At 48.7% G+C, this 23,498-nt stretch overlaps 3 protein-coding genes across 11 annotated transcripts in view; 2 read left to right on the plus strand and 1 right to left on the minus strand.

Annotated features, from left to right (window-relative positions):
- Vps35l (VPS35 endosomal protein sorting factor like) overlaps window positions 1-1,646 on the plus strand; it is a 110,793-nt gene extending 109,147 nt beyond the window's left edge. For both annotated transcript variants that reach the window (XM_006985693.4, XM_042282476.2), the window contains exons 30-31: window positions 699-845; window positions 1,367-1,646. In XM_006985693.4, the coding sequence (XP_006985755.1) occupies window positions 699-845; window positions 1,367-1,465 (246 nt within the window). In that variant the 3' untranslated portion in view covers window positions 1,466-1,646. The remainder of the gene's footprint in view (window positions 1-698; window positions 846-1,366) is intronic.
- A 1,862-nt stretch (window positions 1,647-3,508) lies between these two features.
- Window positions 3,509-22,535, minus strand: Knop1 (lysine rich nucleolar protein 1). 7 transcript variants are annotated; one of them, XM_042282491.2, is made up of 6 exons: window positions 22,382-22,535; window positions 18,286-19,211; window positions 16,239-16,307; window positions 12,910-12,936; window positions 10,686-10,763; window positions 3,509-7,471 (listed from the first exon to the last, which is right to left on the minus strand). In XM_042282491.2, the coding sequence occupies exons 1-6, from the start codon at window positions 22,533-22,535 to the stop codon at window positions 7,160-7,162; spliced, it is 1,566 nt and encodes a 521-aa protein (XP_042138425.1). In that variant the 3' UTR covers window positions 3,509-7,159. The 7 variants fall into 7 exon arrangements, with proteins under 7 accessions (XP_042138425.1, XP_042138420.1, XP_076407131.1 ...); XM_042282486.2 differs by having other exon boundaries at window positions 12,910-12,939; XM_076551016.1 differs by lacking the exon at window positions 22,382-22,535 and adding an exon at window positions 22,209-22,229 and having other exon boundaries at window positions 12,910-12,939.
- The window catches only part of Iqck (IQ motif containing K), a 122,171-nt gene continuing 121,191 nt past the window's right edge, over window positions 22,519-23,498 (plus strand). For both annotated transcript variants that reach the window (XM_016004127.3, XM_042282515.2), the window contains exon 1: window positions 22,519-22,720. In XM_016004127.3, the coding sequence (XP_015859613.2) occupies window positions 22,519-22,720 (202 nt within the window). The remainder of the gene's footprint in view (window positions 22,721-23,498) is intronic.

The raw sequence follows: 23,498 nt of genomic DNA on the forward strand, positions 1-23,498 counted from the left end.
TGAGATCAACCTAGGCTATCTGAGGTTGTGTCAAAAAAAAGAATAGAGGCTTGCCAACTATAATCACCTTTATTATTTATAAATGCTCAGTCGATAGCTCAGGCTTATTACTAACTAGCTCTTACTTTTAAATTAATCAATTTTTATTAAGCCATGTGGCTTGTGGCTTTTCCTGTCCTCTAGCATGTCTTGCTCCCTGGGTAGCTGACGGGCATATCTCTCGACTCTGCCCTCCTTCCCATCATCCTCAGTTTGACTTTCCCACCTAACTTTCTGCCCAGCTACCAGCCTGTCAGCTTTTTATTAACCAATGAGAGTAATACATATTGATAGTGTAGAAAAGGATTGTTCCGAAGCACTTGAGCCACCACTGAGAACCATGTGGAAGGCTTCCAGCTTGACTTGTGCTCAAAGCACAGCCTTTTCACTGCTGTTAGGCTTCACTTCCCAACCCGGGGACTGTTGGGTCTCTCCTAACCACAGTGACAGCTTGGTGTGAAGCAGAGCTCAGGGCTTATGGTGCCTCTGTCCTCATTCACTCCATGTGTCGTGGATCTCACTGTGATTTTACAGGTGCAGGGTGGGCTCAGCAAACACATGGCAAAGTCGGCCTTTGGACCCATGACCACCCTACCAAGGACCCACTGAGCCCATCCCGTGTGCCAGGCCAAGGTCATACCCTCCCTTCTCTCTTCCAGGCTCTGAAGCGCCAGAGCTTGCTGGGCCTCTCCTTCTTCAATAGTATCCTAGCCCATGGGGACCTTCGTAACAATAAGCTGAACCAACTCTCCGTCAACCTGTGGCACCTGGCTCAGAGGCACGGCTGTGCAGACACAAGGACCATGGTAAGCACCGGGGCCCTTGCCAGTCAGAGTGGCACTGACCTTGACACAGCATCAGCAGCACTGCAAGCTGTCCTGTCACTCGATATGGGTGCCAGACGCCAACATTCTTTGGGGCTATTTCCTAGTGCTAGAAAGCATTCCCAGTCACTCCCTCTCAGTAAAAAACCACTTGCTTGAAAATGCTATCCACTTCTGGCCACAGCCAAATCTAATTCTTTTCCTCTGAGACAAAGTTCTAGGTACCCCAGGCTCTTCTTAAACTTGAACTTCTGATCCCCTTGCCTCTACCTAGTTTCTGTGGTGCTGGGGAGCAAACCCAGGGCTTTGTGGTGTAAGCTCCATCTGCAGACGCCCCCACCCCCTGCAATCTGATTTTAGGAGTATTTTGCTTCTCCCACTATCCCTCAGAAGACACCCTGTTTTCAGCTAGGCAGGGTCAGCTCACCTAGGGCAGTCAGAAGAGGCTCCAGCCCCAGGTCAGAGAAGTGGAGCCAAACCCAAGATGGAGTTCTTTGTTCTAGGTGAAAACTCTGGACTACATCAAGAAGCGAAGCAAACAACCCGACATGAGTCACCTGACAGAGCTGGCCCTGAGGCTCCCTCTGCAGACCAGGACCTGACTACTTGCCTTGGGGGGCCCAGTGCCACTGTCCTGGAAGACCTGCTTGGCTGCCGTTAACTCCTGGAATTTAGTTTTTGTTACTCTTACTTTTATACAGATTGAAAGCTTTTGCCTTCTGACTGTTCTGATAGCAGAGGGGAACTGACAGAGCATTAAAACCCAATCTTGTTCTTCAGATAGCAACGTCTTTGTGTGTTTGCACAAGTGTTGTGGGATATTTGTACACTGTGTGAAGATGTGTAGCTGGTTTTTTACTCTTTGGGGAGCTGCCACCCAGCTCCCAAATAAATACATGGAGACTTATTCTTACTTATAAATGCCTGGCCTTAGCTTGGCTTGTTTCTAGCCAGTTTTTCTAAAATTATCTTATTTCTCTTTAACTACATTTTGTCTCTGGGCTTTTTACCCTTTTTTACTCTATATTATAATCTTTCTTTCCTTCTTACTCCATGGCTGGTACTGTGGCTGGTCCCTGGTGTCCTCTCCTCCTTTTCTCACTCCTCCCTCTCTTCTTTTGAGCTCAAAAATTTCTCCTCCTATTTATTCTCTCTGCCTGTCAGATCTGCCTACCCCTCTCCTGCCTTGCTATTGGCCACTCAGCTCTAGTAGACAATCAGGTGTTTGAGGAAGGCAAAGTAACACAGCAGAGTTAAACAAATGCAATGTAAAGAATGCAACACATCTTTGTATCATTAAACAAATATTCCGGGGCTGGAGAGATGGCTCAGAGGTTAAGAGCATTGACTGTTTTTCTAGAGGTCCTGAGTTCAATTCCCAGCAACCACATGGTGGCTCACAACCATCTGTAATGAGATCTGGCACCCTCTTCTGTACACATAATAAATAAATAAATCTTTTTTTTAAAAAAGACACATACTTATAAAAAAAAACCCACAAATATTCCACAGTATAAACGAATGTAACACATCTTAAATATTCTACAACAAAGATGTATCACTGTGATTTGTATAATAAAGAGCTGAATGGCCAGTAGCTAGGCAGGAGAGGTTAGGCAGGACTTCTGGGGACGGAGAAGACCCTGGAAAAAAGAAAGAGTCCCCAGACAGACATGGAGGAAGCATGATGAACAGTACAGAGAAAAGTAACACCACATGGCAGAATGAAGATTAATATAAGTGGGTTCATTTAAGTTAAAAGACCTAGTTTGGGGGGGGGGACAAAACCCCAAACTAAGGCCAAACCTTCATAATTACTAAGTCTCCATGTCATTATTTATGAGCTGGCGGCCCAAAGAAATTTTTGACTACCCCAGAGGCCTTCAGGTTCTTAGCCCCAGGATCTGTGGGCATTAGCAGGGGAGCAGCCAAGGACACGGGGCTTTCTTTTCTGGAGGGTGTTCCACTCGCTGAAGAGCAGCCCCTAGTTGTACATCAATCCTTCAGTTTAGAGACAGTGTCCTATAAAACACCTTGGTGGACTAATAAATGTCAGGCTACCAGTTGACTCCTTTTTGACTATGAGCAGCACATTTGGACTTAGAATACAGGAGAAAGACCACATTTGGGGCTCTCTGCAGTCTCAGTAGAAATGTTCTGTAACTAGTCAGGCATGGGGGTGTCTACCTGTAATCCCAGCACTTCAGAGAGGAAGAGGTAGAGGATGCCATGAGCGTGAGGCCAGCCTGGGCTGTGGATCCTTTGCGGTGTTCTTCCTGCAAATGTCCTGAAAGACCAGCTGTGCTCACAACCGCTAGCTAATCACTTCAGGCTCCTCCTGGAGAGCACATCCAGACCCACACACTGCGGGGCACTATGGTTTTCAGTGTTTCTCAGTGAGTTTATGACTGCCCTTGATGGCCAGTGGCTTTGGGCTGCACTTCACTGTCCTTGGCCAGCAGCACTGACTGCTGATTCACACCCTGGAACCTACTACCTGTGAAAATGCATCCAGGCGTTGGCTCAGCTGAGCTCCAGGATAGCCTGTCTGCCCTGGTGACACACACTTCAAGTCCCAGCTACTTGGGAGGCCAAGGCAGGATTACTTGGAACTAGCCTGGGCAAAATACACACACTCAAAACTATTTGTGCTTTAATCATGGGTTTTATTAATCTTTTCTCTGAAACACTATACACTATACATGACTAACCTCAGAAAGTAGAAATTAAAATCATTTATCTATAAACTCGTGTGCTTACACATATAAAACCAGGGTTTCTGTTGTATATTTGAGGCCAATCTGCTGACAGTCCCCACCACCCCAAGGAATTGAAAAAATTGTCATTAAAAAAACAACAACCAGCCGGGCGGTGGTGGCGCACGCCTTTAATCCCAGCACTTGGGAGGCAGAGCCAGGCGGATCTCTGTGAGTTCGAGGCCAGCCTGGTCTACCAAGTGAGCTCCAGGAAAGGCGCAAAGCTACACAGAGAAACCCTGTCTCGAAAAACCAAAAAAAAAAACAAAAAAAAAACAAAAAAACAAAAAAAAAAAAAACAACCAAACAACCAAATAGCAGATGAGGCTGAGGACATGGCTCAGTTCATGGTGGGATGCTTGCCTGGCATGCACAAGGCCCACATAAACCAAGTGTGGTGGCACACCTATAATCTCAGTACTAAGGAGGTAGACAGGAGGATCAAGAATTCAAGGTCCTCAGTTACATGTTTGAGGGCAGTCTGGGATAAATGAACCAGTCTGAAAAACAAAAATAAAAAACTAGGTACCGGAGAATGCCTCTTGTGCTGTGAACGAACACCAGAACCCAGAAAGCACCGTGGAATCCACCCTAAGGCTGCCTGGACAGCACCAACGTGGGCCCAGAGGATTCCCAGTGCTCCTTTGTTAACTTCAGCTTAGCCTGGCATTGGGGACACACACCCAGGGCCAGAATCCTGTTGCTGACGTGGACAGAAGCGTGGACTGGAGCAGTTTCCCTGACTCACTGACAGGCTGGCCTCTGAAAACCCATCTGCATGGGATGGCATCTACTCCCCTTAGGAAGGACATACAATGAAGAGACTTAGGAAATGAAAAACAGGGCCATGTCCTTAGTTCCTGGTTCTTGCTACTCTAACAAATTACATGCACAGTGGCTTCTTGTGCTTTTTAACCATCTGACAATTGTTGGTCACAACTCACTGGTCCCTCTGGGCTAGGTCAAGGTCAACAAAATTAAGTTCCTTTGTGGGTGCTCTGGCAGAAGTGTTGCACAGCTTCCAAAGGCTGCTCATGTTCCTGACTTGTGGCCTTTTCCTTCCCAAGTGGGTGTCTGTGGCTTCCAAGTCTCTTCCACACTGACTCTTCTGCCACTTTCTGGTTAAGGAATTTTGTGAAGTGCGTACTCAGGTAATCCAGGATCTTATTTCAAATTCATCTGACTAGCAACCTTAATTCCCTTCTGCCAAAGGGTGAGGGTGCAGAGTGTTCTGCCTGCCACAACCTTAGTATGAGGCTTGCAGAGCTGAGTGCATCCCCTCCTCTAGGGGACAACTGTGTAGTCGGGAGATACTTTTGACAGGTCAGTCAGGGTGTAAAAAGGTAGCCTCAGGGGAAGGCCTCATGGACCCAAGTAGAGACTACACAGAAATCAGCTCAAGAACAAAGTGGTAGGAACCATGAGATTTTGAGTGTCTGTGGACAAGGATATTGCTGTAGAGTAACAGTAAGTGGTGAGAAGCTGAGATGAGGCTGGACTCCTCGAGGAGGCCCTACAGCCTTCCTTGCTTACAGACTCCAATTCTTGTTCATAGAGAAGGGTGAGCAAATGGAGCACCTAAGCCAGTGCCAAGACACCAACTACAAGTTCAAGTCCCTCAGCACTGAGACATGTGGCAGGAAAGGGAAAGATCTGGTCCTCACATTTTGATGAGTTACCAAGGTGTGCATGGCATCAGATGGCAACCCATCTATCCTCTACCACCCAAGAGATGGCCATGTGCAAGTTTTTGATGAGCTAAGGAACGCTCAAACTGGAGTGTGACCTCTTGGGAAACACGAACTACTGGAGTCACACAGCTAGTTCCCAGTGCTGGTTGATCAAGGCCAGAAGAAATTTATCTAAAGCAGTGGTTCTCTAACTTTGTCATGCTGTGACCCTTCAGCACAGTTCCTCATGGTGTGCTGACCCCCAACCACAGTTACTTTGTTGCTACTTCATAACTGTAAATTTGCTGTTATGAACTGTAAACGTAAATATCTGATATGAGAGGCATGTAGGGGTCATGGCCCACAGATTGAGAAACACTGGTCTAGAGGTTGATTCAAATTTGGAATTCTGCCCCGAGACTGAAGATGGCCACTTTTTTGTATCTTGAGGTTACATCTATGAAAGACTGAGGGAAGTGGCTAGTCTTTGCTAGCAGACATATCTGTAGGATGTGACATGGCCCATGCCGACGGGCGGGGCAGGGTGGAGTGGAGGCAGCTGCTTCAGGCGGTCTCGCCATTGCTGCCCATGTGGTAGCACTGAACACCTCATCCTCTCCCTGGCTGGCCTGAGGGGCATCTCCCTTACCAAAGGGGCCGATACAGGAGCAACCACACCGAACTGAATGAAGCCATAAAAGGTTGCCTAAGGGGCTGCTGGAAGTTTCTTTGGCCGTAAAAAGGGTTTTCTCCCAACTCTGAAATACTATGGGGCATTTGCAGCCTGGAATCCTTTCTGCCATATTCCCACCAGCTCAATTATATAAACGCTGAGGATGGAGCCGGAAGAATGAATGTCCTGGATGAGTACAGCATCAATCCCTCTACTCCCCAAACCCGTGGCTAGACCAGGGAGATCAGGCCTGCAATGGGATGTCTGTGTGAGGTGCCAGGCCAAGAGATAGGAAGACGTCCTTATGTGAGCCTCAATGCCAGACTGCCGAAAGGTAGAAGAGAAAGTCAGGTCACGTAGATCTCCGAACCTTAAGCTCCCTGAAGATTGCTGTGTGGCTCAGGGTGGGGACGGTGCCCACAGCAGATGAAGCACCTTCTTCTCCATTCCTCCTTACATTTGACTTCACACAAGATGTCCAAGTTGTCTGTCCCGTGAACACAATGCTGACTCTGCCAGGGTCCACATGCCGGATTCCCTGCTGTTCAATGCCCTGTCTGAGGTGCAGTCAATGCACAGGCACGTCAGGTCCAAGCACAGCACTCCGAAGGAAGGACGACAGCAGGAAAGCAGCCAGCGCAGATGTGTATCTCCCACAGAGGAGAAGCTCGGCCGCATCTGCCTGGTGCACCTCCCTGGCCTCCTGATGAGGACAAAAGGAAACAAACTTCTTGGTCCATGGAAGACACAGCACAACGCCTGCTTTCTCCATTCACTGATCATTGGTGATGCTGGGTGATGTACTCTTGGTGGCACTTAATGGAAGGTGACTCTGGGCAATTTTATTACTTTATCCCTGAACTTAACTTTCGGCATCTAGAAGACGGAGAGGAGAATAGCACCCATTCCATAATTAGGTTTAAAGACATCAATGCAGGAAAACACTTTAGTCAGGGCCCTGCATATGTCAACAACGGCTAGCTACTATTACTTAAAACACTTTCACCCAAAGAGATGGAAGGTTTAATATAGAAAATACGAGGTTTTAGCCACTGGTACTGGCTCCTGACACACAAGCAGCTTCCACCTGCTTGTCCAAAACTCATCGCGAGTGGTCCTCAATTATCTGCAGGTGATTAATTCAGACCAACTTGGCAGATGCAAAACTGATCAAGAACAGGAACAGAACAATAAAATTTAATCTTGCAACTTGATAGACTTGGAGGCGTTCCGGTCAATGTAGAAGACCTTGCGGGCCTCAGAGGAGAAGCCTAGGCCAGTGCCACGATTGTACTTCCAGCTCATGGCCCGGTCATAGTCCCGCTGGAGATTCTGCTGGAGTGTGTCTGAAGACTTCTTGTCCAGGGCCATGTTGGACCTGCTAGACATGCTGGGAGGGCGGCTGAATGATGGGGAAAGATGCTTAAAGCCACCCATAAGCTTCAGGAATTTCAGCTTCTGTTCTTCATTTTCAAAACCAGCAGTGTCCCACTGGCCAAACTGGGTTCCCTAAGTGGAGAGTAAAAGGCTGTCATTGCCCTTGAAGACAAATGCTTCCCTCACCCTCAGCCAAGCAACGGACTGCTTTGTCCATCCTAGTGAGCCCTACAGCTTAATGGCAGTGATGTGTCAAGATGACTCCCAACTAGAGAATGACTAGCCTGAGAGCCCACCATTGGCTTCCAACAAGTGCATCACTGCACAGCAAGTTAATTTGAGGTCTACTCTTTCTCCCAACACAGGGTGACAGTGAGAAACTTCACCTCACTTCGTGTGTCATTCACCATACCGCAAAACACAAACACACCTCACCTGACTTTGTAACACATCTCAACTTTTCCACAGTCCAACTTGTGTTTTATTTTGTGTGTGTTCATACACAATGTATTGCACACACATGTGGAGGTCAGAGGACAATTTCAGGGGTTGGGCCTTGTCTTCCACCTTTTAAGAGACAAGCTCTCTATTGATTTTTCTGCTGCATATGATTAGCTGGCCATGAGCTTCCAGAGATCCTCCTTTATAGCCTGTGCTGTATAGCCTGTGCGATCTCTGATTTTAAGTATCCATTCTGAGAGGGAACCTTATTAAGACCCAGGAAGTAAACAACTCACAAGTCTGAGGCAGTTCCTGGAATTTAGCAGATTACAAGGCTCCTTCCTCCTCAGGGTTACATAAGCAGGAAGGACTGCATGCAGACCAGTTGAGCAGCCTGTAAGTTGTATCGAGTGCTCCAGAGTTTCAGCTTTCATGAGCTGTCATTCATGACGAGGTGGACTTTTGCTAATGCAGCCGCCCTTCAGTTATTCATACTCTTCTAAGTAACCCCCGACCCATACTCCTGTAACCCCAATAAACTAATTTACTCAGCAAGTATGACTTTGGTGGTATCATTACTTTGGTCTGACATTGGTTCCCTATATGGGGTAAGTAGATGTTTGGTTGCACCTCCACAGCTCAGTGTCACATAACAGACTCCTTCCTAGCACCTCATAGGAGGGCGGGGATCACAGACATTTGTGCTGTGTGTCTGGCTTTCCTGGGGCTTCTGGGGACTCAAACTCAGGTCCTCATGCTTGCTTGAGTGGCAAGTACTTCAGCCACCGAGCCACCTCCTCATCCTTTCCCTCACCTTCTCGTAGCATAGAGCACATCATCACCCTCCCCTCAGCCTCAACATAACAAGCTGCCCACAACCCAGCACTCACCAGCCCAGTACTCTGGACAAGAGTGGGGTCAGGAAACAGAGGTGCTGCATTATCACCAGTATACGGATGCCCCTTTTGCTAGAAATGTGAGCGCGCTCCAAGACCCACTCCACCTCAGGTCTGTAAGACTGGTAGGTAGCCCAGGTCCCCAAGACTGTGATGCTGAAGTTCTACAGCTTAGGATGAAGCCCCAACCACTCTCCCTAAGCCTCAAAGTCCTCCTCTCATGGGCTAAACCTTCACACAGCATCAGAGAGAACTGAGTCAGATCTCATGCCAAAGCCCCGGCATACAATTTTCAGCACACCCTAGGTCCACAGCGCACTACTTCTCACCACCTGACGGCTGGCCTCCACAGGGCCTGGGAACTATCTGAGAGCCAAATGCCAGCCTAGCACTCATTTCTGGTCGGTGGTGGGGGAACAATCAGAAGAGATATCACTACAGCTATCCTAGATGAACTGGTGACACCCTCTCCGCCTCATGTGACCCATGTAAGTGTGGCTTCCTAGGCTGCAGTGTCTAAGGCAGGTGCTGCCTGTGACACCAATTAGATCTAAGCCCACAGCCAAGGGCTGACTGGGCCTGGCAAGCTGGCCTTCTAGGGCTGCTGGTCCTGCCAGTCTGGAATCCCCACCAAGGCAATGGAATTTCCACAAGCAGGTGACCAAGGTCCTGAGGCAGGAGGATTATACTTGCCTACATAGTGAGTATGAGAGGCTACATGAGACCCTATCTAAACAAAAAAAAAAAAAACCTACTCAACCCACCCCCGGGGGCCATAATAGGAGCTCCATTTCACAGGAATGGAACCTAAGGTTCTCCAAGAAGACACTAGAGAGTGGCAGTCAGTATTGGCCTCAGGCCTTCCATCCAAATCAATGCTGTCTGTTAAACAGGAAGCTAAGGACAGAGGAGGCAGACCGCCTCCCCCAGCCCCAGGATTCACTAAATCCCCTCAACGAATCCATGGCCACATCTCCCAAACATATTACAAACCTTTCTGTTCTACCTCCTATTGCCTTTCTCATACCTACCCTCTAGAATGGCTCCCCCGGGTCACTGCCCAGTAGAAACCGCCCCATGGTCCGGGAGTGGACTGGTATGACACTTGAGCTAGTCCCTGCTCTCCTGTTATCAGTCTGAGTCCACTCCCACTTCTGGGGTGCACTTGCCACTGCCCTGCATGCTAAGGACTGGTACTACCACACTCTTAGGACAAGTATCACCTGCCCTGAGAAGCCTTACTTCTAATCATCTAGTACAGCATACCACTTCCCACACTCACCCCCTCCAGGCCCTAGACCAGTGATTCTCAACCTTCCTAATGCTGCAGCCCTTTAATACAGTTCTTCATGTTGTGGTGATCCCAACCATAAGATTATTTTTGTTGCTACCCCATAACTGTAATTTTGCTACTGTTATGAACTGTAATAAAAATCTCTGTGTTTTCCTGATGGTCTTAGGTGACCACTGTGAAAGGGTCATTTGACACCCCCAAGGGGCTGTGATCCACAGACTGACAACGACTACAGTAGAAAGACTATGATGATGAGGTCCTGTGTACCTCCACACCTAGCACAGCGCCAGCACAGGGTGGACGCCACCTAGGGGCTGAGGTTAGGCAGCTGACTGAAGGCAGAGAGGTGGTGCTATGGTCAGGCCCAACAACCTATGTGGCCAAGTCCATGACCCTCATATCCTCTCCGACCTGGCCTACTTTCTCAGAGAGGGTCTTAGGAGGCCTTAACCCCCCACTTCCACACCTCCTGCATGCTCCTAGCAGCCCTCCATGGGCACTTCTCACAGCTACAAAGAGCCCCTTGTGATTAATCTGCAGGTCACCCCGCATCCACAACAGGACATGAAGTCTAGGTGGCACATCTCAGTGGCCAGCTCCCTAGCAGGGAGACCAGCACCCCTTTAGAAGAAGCAAAGTTGGCTCAGAGCAGCTCTGTGCCTGACCGGCTGGGCACCTTAGGTTCTGGATGTCAAGCCAACCACAGCAAACCCACCGTCCACTTCTTGGGTTCTGAAGCCTCTGTCTTGCCCGACTCACGATCAATCTCTTCTTGCAAGGCCTTCCGCCTCACCTATGCAAGGACAAAAGAAGAGGGCGATGAGACCCAGAGTCTTAATGCTGCACAGAGGTGGGGCTAGGGGTGTGGGGTGGCATATCAAGACCTTCACTCCGCTACCAAGCACACAGGACACTCTGGTTTAATAGTTGGTCCCCTGGCCTGAAACATTTGGGCACAATTTCTTGAGAAGTACTTTTCTTGTAATAGGATCATCCACCTTTACCAGGAGAACCTTCTAGAACAGTGGTATTTTTTGAAACTTGTCCACACTGCAATGCCAAGGCCCTGTCTTGCGCAGTGTATAGTGCAGTAAACTTCCACGAGGTAGACAGAAGCTGGAATCCCAGCAATACTGCTGACCAACTATGCAGCTTTGCAAACTCACCTACCCTTTCTGATCACTGGATTATTCATCTGCAGAAGCTGAGAAGCTCAGGAAGCTTGTGGTTGGGGAATAGGCAGAAGCATCTCTAGCAGTGCGCTGGGCACTCTCGGGCTAGGCCAGCTCAGGGCCTGTGCCGGCACCCCAGGGCTTCTGCTTCCTTCCCAAGGATTTAGGTGTAACTCTTTTTTGTTGTTGTTGTTGTTGTTGTTTTGAGGCAAGGTTTCTCTGTGTAGCTTTGGAGCCTGTCCTGGAACTAGCTCTGTAGACCAGGCTGGCCTCCAACTCACAGAGATCCGCCTGGCTCTGCCTCCCAAGGGCTGGGATTAAAGGCATGCGGCACCACCGCCATAGGTGTAACTTTGATTACTCTCCAGGACTTTGAAATGAGGGGACCCTTCATACAAGTCAAAACAAAAAATCTACAACAGCTGTGGTAGAGGAAAAAAGCAGGGGTGAGGGTAGCAGGTGAGCATTCAACAAGACAGAGCAGTGAGTGGACAGAACTACACACACTGCATGACTCCCCTGTCTCAGTCACACACAGAGCAAAAGAAACCACAAGTGCCAGGAGGAGCTCACTTACGACAGTGAAGGAGGATTCCAGCTGTTTTTCCTCTCAGATGTCTTATCTTCCCATGTTACACACAACCAACTTTCAATATTTATGGGGAAAACAAGAAGAGACTCAAGGGCCACCCTGACAAGCCTCAGGGACTACATTTAGTTGGCACAGAGAACTACAAAGCCAAGAGCTCTGCACAGTGCTGGATGGCTGGGGCTGCCCAGCATTTGGCTGTCTTAGGGGACTAAGGAGACCCAAAAGCAGCCAAGAGACAGGGCCTGGGAGAATTGAGGCCCCATGGTCGGCCCCTCTGCATGGTGTCCTGGGCTACTAAAGTATCGCCGGCCCTGGAGGTTAGGAGCTACATGGAGGCCAGCGGTCTAGGCCTGCCCTGGAGGCCAGCGGTCTAGGCCTGCCCTGGAGGTCAGCGGTCTAGGCCTGCCCTGGAGGTCAGCGGTCTAGGCCTGCCCTGGAGGCCAGCGGTCTAGGCCTGCCCTGGAGGTCAGCGGTCTAGGCCTGCCCTGAAGGTCAGTGGTCTAGGCCTGCCCTGGAGGTCAGCGGTCTAGGCCTGCCCTGGAGGCCAGCGGTCTAGGCCTGCCCTGGAGGTCAGCGGTCTAGGCCTGCCCTGGAGGTCAGCGGTCTAGGCCTGCCCTGGAGGTCAGCGGTCTAGGCCTGCCCTGGAGGCCAGCGGTCTAGGCCTGCCCTAGGGAGAGGCTCTGGCAGCATCACTCCTCTGCTCCTCCCCTTAGCCACAGCATGCATCTCTCTCGGCCAAGTGCAGTTCCCCGACACCCACAGCACTACAGCAGGTGTGGCATATCACCACCTCTTTTGGGTGGCTCTCCTTAGACCCTACCCACTTCTAAACACAGCCTCCATCTTCCTTTCTCGCCTAAGGTGGAGATGAGGACCTGTGAGGCAGGATTATCTGATCTGTCACAGTGCTGCCTCAGCAGGCACCATGGGGACCAGCTGCCATCTATGATGGTATTTTATTTGTACTGAAATGTGATTTTAATTGTATGTTAATAAATAAAGTTGCCCAGCTAGCTCAGTCGGTAGAGCATGAGACTCTTAATCTCAGGGTCGTGGGTTTGAGCCCCACATTGAATGCCAAATGTAGATGTATCCAACCGTCTTATTAAATAAGAAACATAGAACCAATGTAAAGAAGAAAGCCAAGAGGTCAGAGCTCAGAGCTAAAACCTTACCCTTCCTCCTGCGGTGGAAGCCATCTTCTGCTATGGGACAGGACAAAAGCCAAATTAATTAAGGGACTATTCTATTACTAATCTCAACTCTTTGATTCTATTCTGATTCTTTAAACTTTTCTTAAAGTATGAATTTTATATCAAAATTTACAAGATTAATATATATATATAGATATATATACATTTTAAACTTTGTTAAGATATGAATGGTCATATAGAGTACTAAATAATTCTAGAAAAAAGGCTTCAATTAGCTGCATATATATGTCTTTGTGTTCGAGTCTCTTATCAGTTTTCTGCAGGAAATCACAGCCAGGCCTAACATCAACTGAAGTCTCCAGGAAGAATATGGGGCCCCACAACAACAATTCCATGTGGACAATAATAATATCACTAAGCTGACAAACATCATCTACAGATTAACTTTGAACTACAAGGTGCTCAGAGCAATTTTGAGAGGGCTGGCTGAGATGATCCAGTCTCAAAGACTACTTGAATAAGGACTTGAGATAAACCCTGAACTTTGGCATTATACACAGACTGGATAATGAAGGATATAGCTACCTTTCCTAGAATTTGACAATTAACCTAAAATTTTTCTTTCAGTATAAAGATAACTTCGCCCATACCCAGCAGGAAGCAATTTTAAGAATACGACGCCCACATTCCCAAAGAGGTGGTGTGGGGCAGGTGGTTTTTTGGTCTTTTTAATGGGTTTTGGGTCTGGGATAATTTTCATTGTTTAGGGGGGTTGGTTACAAGTTGTTGTCAAGGGTTAGGAAAAAGGCTAAGCAAAGGAGATTAGATTTAAGGTTCTTGTTTTTTTTTTTTTTTAAAGAAAGAAAAGAAAAAAACAATTACTAGTTTTAAATACTTTACATTGGATTGGATTGTTTTATATTGTATACAAATGTGAAATTGACATTGTTAGCAAATGCTATATGTATATTTCTAATTGTATTTATACCATTCATTTAACAATGTAATGCAATTTTCTGATCCTTGAATGTTATTATTACCAACTATTAGGATATAAAGAAATGAAAGTTAGTAGTTAGACATTACAATAGAACTTGTAGTCATATTAGATATGTTTTAAAAATTGAGCAGAGATGTTTTAGACAGGTCATCTTCAAACCCTTCAGAGATCTACAGAATATGGCATTTAAAATGTTTTAATAACTTAGAAAATTTTTCTTTTTTGAGACATGTCGGCTCCTGGCAGTACCAATCTATTTCAGAGAAAATATGGGCATTGAAGAAACTGCATATGGAGTTAACTTGCATTGTGGAAAAGTTAGCCACTGGACAACAAAGTATCCTTGAATCAACAGGACAAAATGGACAGAACACGAAACAAAGGACTACTGATTGTTGCCAAAACAAGTGTGGTTATGGCTTTATCAAAAGGCATCTTCTGAGGCCAGGACAATATGGCACCATCCCTGAAGTGGCCTTCGCAATCCGGAAAAGGTACAGTGCCCTTTTCTTCAAAGGCAGCTGAACAGGCAGTAGACCGATGGCTTCTGTTGTGCAATGGAACAGCAGCTGAAACAGTTATTCTTGAAGAGTAACTAAGCTCACGCCTCTCAATAGTAGATTGGCATTTAATAGAGGGATGTGGAGAAGAACGGGATGCTGAGATGAAGCCATATGTACACAGCCAAGAAGAATAGACAGCTGAATTCATAAACCATCAACAATTTCCAGAATTTAAAATCCTGAATCATGACATGACACTAGTGGAATTCAGGTGTTTCTGGTACATGGACTGCTCTCACCCAATGTGAGGTTGAACTGTTGACCTTGTGTACACCCTACTTCACAAATGAGTCTGTCAGATACGCTAAGCCTATAAACTGAAGATGATGCCCCAACACTGTGGAGAAACCTCAGGTGACTGTCCAGGCAGCTGGCTGTTTCTGTCAACTCACAAATTTTTTGGAAGTTGCTTGCATGCACTTCCTGTTTTTATTTTTGTTAGCTAATATTATTTCCTTCTTGGGTCTCTGAGGGAGTTGAAGATTAGTTAGTTATAGTTGAAGGTTAGTTAGTTATAGTTGAAGATTAATTAGGATAGAAAGTGAATTAGATACATTTTGGACTTACCAAAATAGGATAGATAATGGAATTATTTTCTCTGATTTGTCAAATACAAATGGACTAGACATTGTTTCGGTATTTATTACTTGTATATATTGTATATAGTTATTGTACTTTTGTATATAGTTTTTCTTTTGTTAGTTATAACCTTTTGCTTTTTTTCTTTTTATTAAAATAGAAAAGGGAAAATATGGTGGTATTTTATTTGTACTGAAATGTGATTTTAATTGTATGTTAATAAATAAAGTTGCCCAGGGGTCAGAGCTATTAGAGCCATAGCAAGAGCGTGGCGGTGGTGGCGCACGCCTTTAATCCCAGCACTTGGTAGACAGAGCTAGGTAAGTCTCTGTGTGTTCAGGGATACAGCCAGCATTGGAGACCCACGCCTTTTAAGACCTGGAGGGTTGTACTTACAGGCAGTGATGAGGCAGTCACGTATTTGGGTTTACAACCAATGAGAAGGCAGAACAGAAAGACTATATCAAGACAAACACACAGGAAGTAGGTCTCTTTGGGAGAGGTAGGACCACCGCAGGAGGAAGGGTAAGGTTTTAGCTGTTTTAGCTCTGAGCTCTGACCTCTTGGCTTTCTTCTTTACATTGGTTCTGTGTTTCTTATTTAATAAGATGGTTGGTTACATCTACAACCATCTATCTGGACTTGTGACTCCTCCCAATACACCTTCCCCTTGGTCTCCACAGCTGCCTGTAAAGACCCATGCTGACTCATAGAAGAGAAGGGTCAACAGCCAGTGAACCACGGACTAACACCAGGCCCCCACAGCTCCTCAGTCCTGCCAGGCCCTAGGGTCAAGGAATATAAAAACATCCCATCTCTACAAAGTCTAAATCCCACACAGGAATCTCTGCATGACAGAGTGGAAACTCGTCTCTAAGATATTTCCCTCTCAAGCTCCTGAGTTAGTGGAGACACCCCATGGGTGTGAATGGGTCACAGGACTCCACCTTCCTGACACCCTGCAATGGGCTGCATGGGAGGGCCTGTCAGGACCCTCAGAAATAGTAACAGAAGCTTTGGGACCCCCAGGGCCAGAGGTGCAGGAGGGTACGAGTCCACGTGCCCCTAGAGGTGTATCATGGAATTGGCCAAGAGGCCTTCGGAGACCCTAGTCACCCCTGAGCCCAGGAACTTGTGGCCTGATGGGTGCTGAGGGTTCCTAGGGGGAGAAAGAGGTAAGGGAGGGCACAGGACAGGCTGGGCCATACCTGATCTATGCAGGCCTCATCCATGTTGCCTTTTTTTTCCAGTACTACCTCCAGGTCTGTGTCCGACTCCTGCAGGGAAGGCACACAGTAACTTAGGTAAGCTGTGAAGGAGCCCAGCCCCAGCAGCCCACTGAGTAAACCATATGATTGAGGAAAGAAGAGAAAGCACAGCAGCACTAGCCTCTGCCACCCGGACAGAACCTCAGCCAACGAAGCTTTGCCCACTTTCCCTTCCATGCATGTCCCCAGCAAATGCGGCATTAAGCTAGATGACAGATGAAGAAGCTGGGGCTCAGAGAGGAAAAGGGACTTACAACCAGGTCACCCTGCAGCTCAGTGACAGGGCTAACTCTAACCCAGGTCTCCTGTCTCAATGGTTGGTGTGCAACTGAGTTACTCTTGGCCTGCTGATGGCCCAGGAGGGGTCTCCCCAACCATTTTTATCCAGGTTCTCGGGGTACCCTCTAATTGTAAGTCAGGCCAGGGGCAGTCCCCAGGGCACCGCAAATGACAACTGTCAACAGCTTTTGCTTCTTTCTTTAGAATGCTGTGCCTGGCCCCAGTGTCATGCATGTGTTTATGAGATGGGAGTTGGGGGGGGACACTCCTTACCCCTCCTTACACTATGAGATGGGGGAAGGCACTCCTTACCCTTCCTTATACTATTACTCCTGGTCTGTGGGACTCAGGAAACTATGTGTGCTGTCTGAAGATGTGAAGCAGAGGGGCTACCTTTCCCTGGTCTCCTTGGAGAAAGAGGTCCTAAAATTAAATGGGAACTAGCTTTAAACCTCTGGGTTCCTCTTGCCCTGAATTTTGTGTGTTACATGCATGTACTTTTTGTCGGAGGCAATTGGTGTCTTCTTCTGTCACTCTTATTTATTGCCTTGAGATGGGGGTCTCTTAAGGGACCAGAAGCTAGCTCCTGGAATCTCCCTCCCCACGGGTGCTGAGGTCACATGCACATACTGCCATGCATAGCTTTTAGGTGGCTACTAGGGAGTTGAACTCAGGTCCCAGTGCTTACAGAGCAAGCACTCTTCCTCACTAAACCATCTCCCTAGGTCTGAGTTTCTGAATAAAGAGGAGCAGTAGGGTCAGCCTGCTAGCATGCCTGATTGACCTGAGTTTACCCAGGACCCACACAATGAAGGAGAGAATGGTCTTCCTCAAAATTGTCTTCTGACTCCCACAGATAAGCCATGTGTGGTCAAACAGCCTAATGCATGCAGTCAAGGCTGGGAGAATGCCAGCAATCAGAAGCCCCCTGCAGGCCCCAACATGGAGCCATCCCCTTCATCCCAACCCTATCTGGGAGAGCAGATGCAGACCAGCGACATCTTCCTGATGGTCCTATCTCCCAAGGTGCTCCTTAGTAAACACCCAACATCAATCACAGAGGGACCGCAGGGCAATGGCTAGCAGAGCTGGAGAAGCCAGGGCTTGCTCCCATTGAAGATGGTCATTTCCTGGACTGCCGAAATACTGGCTTTTGGGAAAGGACACACAGGCATCTCCTGACACACTCAGGGGTCTCCTGAACCAGAAGTAACACTGCCTGGGTGTGAGCCCCAACTCTACTTGGTCCCAGCTGGGTAACCTCAGACAAAGTCCCTTCATCCTCCCGTTATCCTTGTCTGTGAGCTGGAGAGGAGCAGGCTACGAAGCTGAGAGCTCAGAGCACCAGACACACTATGTAATCCTACAGCCTGTAGCTGCAGACACCGGGCTATCTCAGACCATCAGGCTTCTGGGAGGTAGCCAGCAAGTGGAAAGAACACAAACGCTAAGACATTCCTGTAAAAAACGGACACCCATTTAGGATGGCGAAGGACACCTGTACTACTCATGATGCTGCAGGAGCCCTTGGACCCAATTTACTTGAAAATAGGTAACTCCTACCCTTTTTTAGCACATATTCTCATACGCACGCGCACACACACACACACATGCACACAAGCACCTGGGGGTGGGGCACAAGTGCCCAGCCTGACATGTACACAGGCACTCATATGGCAACCCTATCCCAGGTCCCAAGGAAACCTACCTCTTCTTCCTCCTGCCCAGGGTCTTCCTTTACTTCACTCTCTTTCCTCTTCTTTTTCTTCCTTCTCGCAGCCAGCCCTTCACCATCTGGCTGGTCCACCTTTTTCTTGGGTTTGCCTTTCTTCCCAGAGGCCTTTGGGCTGTCTATAGGGATATAGTCCAAAGCTTCACTTCTGACTGACTTCTTACTTCCTTTCTTCAGGCCGTTCTCCATGGAGAGCTTGGAGTGGACTGGGAGGATGTCTCCCTCTTGGTGGCTCTTCTTCTTTTTCTTCTTCATGCTGTGCTCTCTGGATCTCCCCTGTTTCCTTTTCTGCCCCAAGGCTGCCTGCTCCCCGGCCTCTGCCCACTCTGAGCATGGGTGCAGAGCATCCCCAGCCTCACAGAGCCAAGGGTCCTGGGGAGGAAAGGCTTCAGTGTTCAGAACCTTTTTTTCTTTCCTGTGTTTTTTGGACTTCTTACCAGCTTTGCTTACCTTCTCAGCATGCTTGGGGTCTAGGGAGGTCTTCAACCCTGAGCACTGGGAGGTAGCCTGTGGTAAGGACTTCCTCCTCTTCTTTTTCTTCTCTCCACTGAGGCACTCTGTTGACTGCTCACGGACCTGCCTTTTAGGGCTGGGGGACTTTTTCCGTCCTGCTCCTGTGGCCTCAGACTCCAGGCGCTCCCTCAAGTGAGCACTAGGGGACTTTTTTTTCTTCTTTCTCTTGCCCAGTGGCATCTCAGAGACCTGCCCTTCACCCACATTGTTAGAGGGGGACGTGGCCCTTGGCGGAGAGCCATCAACAAAATAATCATTACTGTTTAAGACTGAGTATTGAGTCTCTGGATCTGTGACCTCTGCAGCCACCTTCTTTTTCTTCTTCTTCTTCTTCTTCTTCTCTGGGAGCTGGGGACCCAGGTCTACTCTCTGAGTCTTGGTAACCATTCCTGAGGAGAAAAGCAGAAATAATGCAAATTTATCATTTTACTCAGTTGCAAGCTGTGGTCCTGAAGTTCTTCACTGTTTCTCTGTGTGGGCAGTTTGACATGGGGGCGTGGGGCGGGAGGGAGATGGGGAAACAACTCCCATTCACTGGGAGCAAGAGGAAAGACCCTCAAATGGCAGGAGTGTAAATCCAGATGGCCCTTCGTTCAAACCCAAACTACTCACTCAACTTGACTCTGATCACCTAATCTCTCTGAATGTCAGTTGCCTTTTCTGGGAGGAAATAACCCATCCATTCTTGAAGAGGTGCTGGAGAACCTGCAGAAAAGGCTTTGAGCACTGTTGAGACCTTGTCTACCATCTTCCTGAAATCCCCCAACCCCAACCTAAATTCAACAGATACTTACCAAGTGCCTACCCAGGCCCGCAATGCAGGCTGTGATCAAGCTGTTGGCTGGCCCCCTACTTTCCCTTCTCCCAGATGAAGCAGAGAGAAATTCCAAGCAGCCCTCCTCATTGACTATCAACAGAGCCAATGAAGTGCCACAGTTAAGTCAACCCCTTCCTCTGACTCATATAAATAGCGCTCCTACACTAGGTAGGAATGAACCCCCTGTCTACCAACTTTTACCATCCCAAGCTACCAAAACAATGTGGCACAGTAGACAAACCTCAGCCTGGACTCCACACACTTGGGCCAAATGCAAACACTGGTATTCTTTTCCTTGCCTCCTACCATTGGCTTCTCTGGACCCCAGTGTTACCAATCCACATAAAGGCTGAACCAAAAGGTATTCAACTGGGGGAGGCCTCAGTCTGCAAGCCTGTTTCACTCTCTTCAACTTCAACATGACTGTGAAGAACTAATGAGTGGCAATAACACTTAGAAACCTTGATTACTAGCTGGGCGGTGGTGGCCCATGCCTTCAATCCCAGCACTCAGGAGGTGGAGCCAGGCAGATCTCTGTGAGTTTGAGGCCAGCCTGGTCTATAGAGCGAGATCCAGGACAGGCTCCAAAGCTACACAGAGAAACCTTGTCTCGGGGGAGAAAAAAAAAAAAAAAAAGAAGAAATCTTGATTACCTAGCTTTCCTCAGGAAAATAGAAATACTCATGACAAGCGGCTGCAGGACTCAATATATGGTTTTCACTACAGTCACCAGGCTGGTTCTTGCTACTCCCTGGACTAGAGGGAATCTAGAGACAAAACACCAGAGGCTTCTGGGGTGGGCAGGGGGAAGGTTGGAAATTAGGTCAGGAGCAACTTCATCCTGCAGCACTCCTTGGCTTTGAGCTCACAGGGTCCACACAGGACTCAGGTCATTCCTGGCAGCTTCAAAGATCTAGGCCAAGCTTGAGCTTGTTCAAGTTCATTCACGCCTTGCTCTAGGGCTACATGGACATTTCTGGTAATATCTAAGCCCATGCATCCATTCTTATCTACCCTATTGCCTGATGTATTCCTGGAGCTGCTCAGTGCCTGGCCCATAGCACGTTGTCAATACTTATTACAGGACTATTAATGATTCAGAGATGAATGAGAAAAACAGCAGTCATCAAAAGGCAAGTAGATGGGGAAAAGACACCTAACAAGATGACACAGGGGATAGGAGGAAGGGTAGGCCACGCATGATGGCATGATTTCCTGAGCTTGGAAAAATCACAAGTTAGAAGCCAGCTTGGTCTACATATTGAGTGCCAGGCCAGTCAGGGGTACACAGGAAGCTAGCTCAACCCTCCTTCCTCCCAGCAAGAACCAAAAGAAGCAAGACTGTTAAGTTCAGGACTGGGAAGTCACACAATATGCTTGTCTGTTAGGGCTTCTACTGCTGTGGTAGAACACACGACCAACAGCAACCTGCAGAGAAGATTTAGTCCATCACTGAGGGAAGTCAGGGCAGGAATCCACGGCAGGAACCAAAGGAAAGAAGTGAGGCAGATGCCATGGGGGACGCTGCTTACTAGTTTGCTTCTCATGGCTAACTCACCTTGCTCTCTCAGACAACTCAAAACCACCTATGGGGGGGGGGGGCATTACCCACAAGTGGGCTGGGCCCTCCCACATCAATCATTAATCAAGAAAATGCCCCAAGACTTGCCTACAGACCAATCTTACGGAGGCATTTTCTCAACTGGGAGTTCCTCTTCCCAAATGACTCTAGCTTGTGTCAGGTTGACATACAACTAACCAACACACCGTGTCCAGTTGTCAAGAAAATGTTTGAACGTGGTTTTCTAGCTTGAGCAATAGAAGGATGGTGATGCCAACCTTTTAGACAAAAGTTGACAGTGACTGGACAGCTGGGTGAAACGAGCTGCCTTGGACAGATGCCTTGATACACCCACTGAACAGGTGTCTGTACAGGTCTGAGGCAAAGGTGTGACTCTGACCAACATGGATAACATAAATAAGACTACAGGGATGGTACTTAAGCAGGGAACAGACTGGGCCTCAAGGCATACCGGAGGAAGGGGACTCACAAAAGAGAGGAAGATACAAAGCCCCTAGAGGGTGGTGTCAGGTAAGACCAGGATGCTACAGGATTTCGGGGAGTGGTCAAGAGAGGTGATGGGAGTAAGAAAAGTCCCAGGAGTCAGCTTAACCCACTTTCCGGTTCTGCCACTCAGCACTCTGTAACACAGAGTCTTTACTGCCCTGGAACTGTACAGGTTTCCACTCTCATCAGAGGAAACGAGCCTACACTGCATCACCTAGAAACACACGCTTTCTTCAAAAGCGCTTTATTTTTCAGATAAAGTTTGGCTATACCGTCCGGGCTGGTCTGCAACTCGTGATCCTCCTGCCTCGGCATCCCGCGTGCTGCAATTACAGATGTGGGCCCGTACGCTCTGTCTTAAAGCGCTTTTAAATTCCCGCGGAGGCCTCAGACAGAGTTGGTGTGACCCCAAAAACTCCTAGGCCTCGGAGACGTTAAATCACCAGGTCAGCAAGGGGCAGAACACGGATTCGAACCCAGAGGAGCGTGTGCTGTCCTCACCAACCGCAGGCTGCTCGCCAGGACCATCCCGGGGCCGACTTCAGGGCGGGAGGCCTTGGGGAGAACCCGAGGGCTGCGGACAGGTTTGGGGGATGGCTTTCTTTGTTCTTCCTATCCCTCACCGTGCAGGGCCCCCCTCACCGAGGCCAGCAGCCCGCTCAGCCCGCACTCACCTGGTCCACCCGCGGGCCAGGCCTGCCCACGTGAGCGCCCGCGCCGCCGCGACCCGGAAGTCATCTTCGCGTTTCTGGCACGCCCCCGGGAGGGCCGTCTTCTTCCGGGTCGCGGCCTCCCGGTGCCCACGGTTGTTATGGAAACCGCGTGCATGGCGGTGGCTAGACAGGTGTCCAACCGCGGTGTGCTGCGCGAGGAGGCGGGAGGTTCCGCGGACTCGTCGGTCACTGCGCGGACGCCCGTGCCCCCGGTGTCGCCCGGGTCCCTAGAAAGGCTTGTGTCGCCCGCACAGGTCACCGAGTCGCCGGGGAAGAACCTGTGGGAGCAGATCTGCGAGGGTAGGCGGCTGCCGCTGGCCCGGCCAGGCGGGACGCGGGCGGGACCCGCGGGGACGGGCGTTCCAAGCCTCTGTGTGCCAGGCGGGTGACGCGCCCGGGCGGACTAGCCAAGACTCGGGCCCCCACGCGGAGAAACCGGCTGGCGGCTGTCTGGATCCCGGTGCGACCGCAGGCAACAGGCATGCAGGAGGAACCCGAGTCCGGGAGTTGCGGAGTGTGGAGCTCTGGGGTGGAGACTCGGTCCGCCCGCAGGGCTTCCGATGGGAAGCAGGGAGTGGGCTTTGTAGTCAGGTAATTCCAGGGTAGGGAGTCAGTGGTCCATTTGGGGAGTACTTAGGTGTGGACAAATGAGTTTTGATCTCTTCTTGCCTCCAGCCTTTTTCTGAACTCCCACAAACACAAGCTGGATCACGTGTTCCTTTGCAGCCCACGCACCTTGGTCGTGGGGTCCTGTAATAGTCTTACGGTGGGCATAATAATGGTACGTACGTCGTGATGTTAGGAGCTGGAACCACGTGGCCACAAATCCTTGGTTACGGGAAGAGTTAGTTTTCCTAAGCTTTCAGATCTCAAAGTCAAAGACACAGATTCATTTCTAATCATTCTGTCTTTCCCAGTCCTTTCTTCCCGTCTCCCTTTTTTCTTTTCTCACTTTGTACTGCAGACTGGCCTCTAGCTCAGAATACTCCTGCCTCCCAACTACTGGAAGATTTTCATTCTTGTTACATTAACTGTCCAGTACAGTACTAATAGAACCATAACAATCTGTGCTGTTAAA

This window comes from Peromyscus maniculatus, chromosome 1 (genome assembly GCF_049852395.1).
Source record: "Peromyscus maniculatus bairdii isolate BWxNUB_F1_BW_parent chromosome 1, HU_Pman_BW_mat_3.1, whole genome shotgun sequence".
NCBI lineage: Eukaryota > Metazoa > Chordata > Mammalia > Rodentia > Cricetidae > Peromyscus > Peromyscus maniculatus.

Excerpts from the sequence above, each read along its gene's own strand:
- Knop1 (XM_042282486.2), bottom strand. The coding sequence starts at position 22,535 with ATGCACGCGGTTTCCATAACAACCGTGGGCACCGGGAGGCCGCGACCC. Across the intron at positions 19,212-22,381 it reads CTGGCCCGCGGGTGGACCAG|GAATGGTTACCAAGACTCAG; the intron begins GTGAGTGCGGGC and ends TTTTCTCCTCAG. Across the intron at positions 7,472-10,685 it reads CAGAACCCAAGAAGTGGACG|GGAACCCAGTTTGGCCAGTG; the intron begins GTGGGTTTGCTG and ends CTCTCCACTTAG.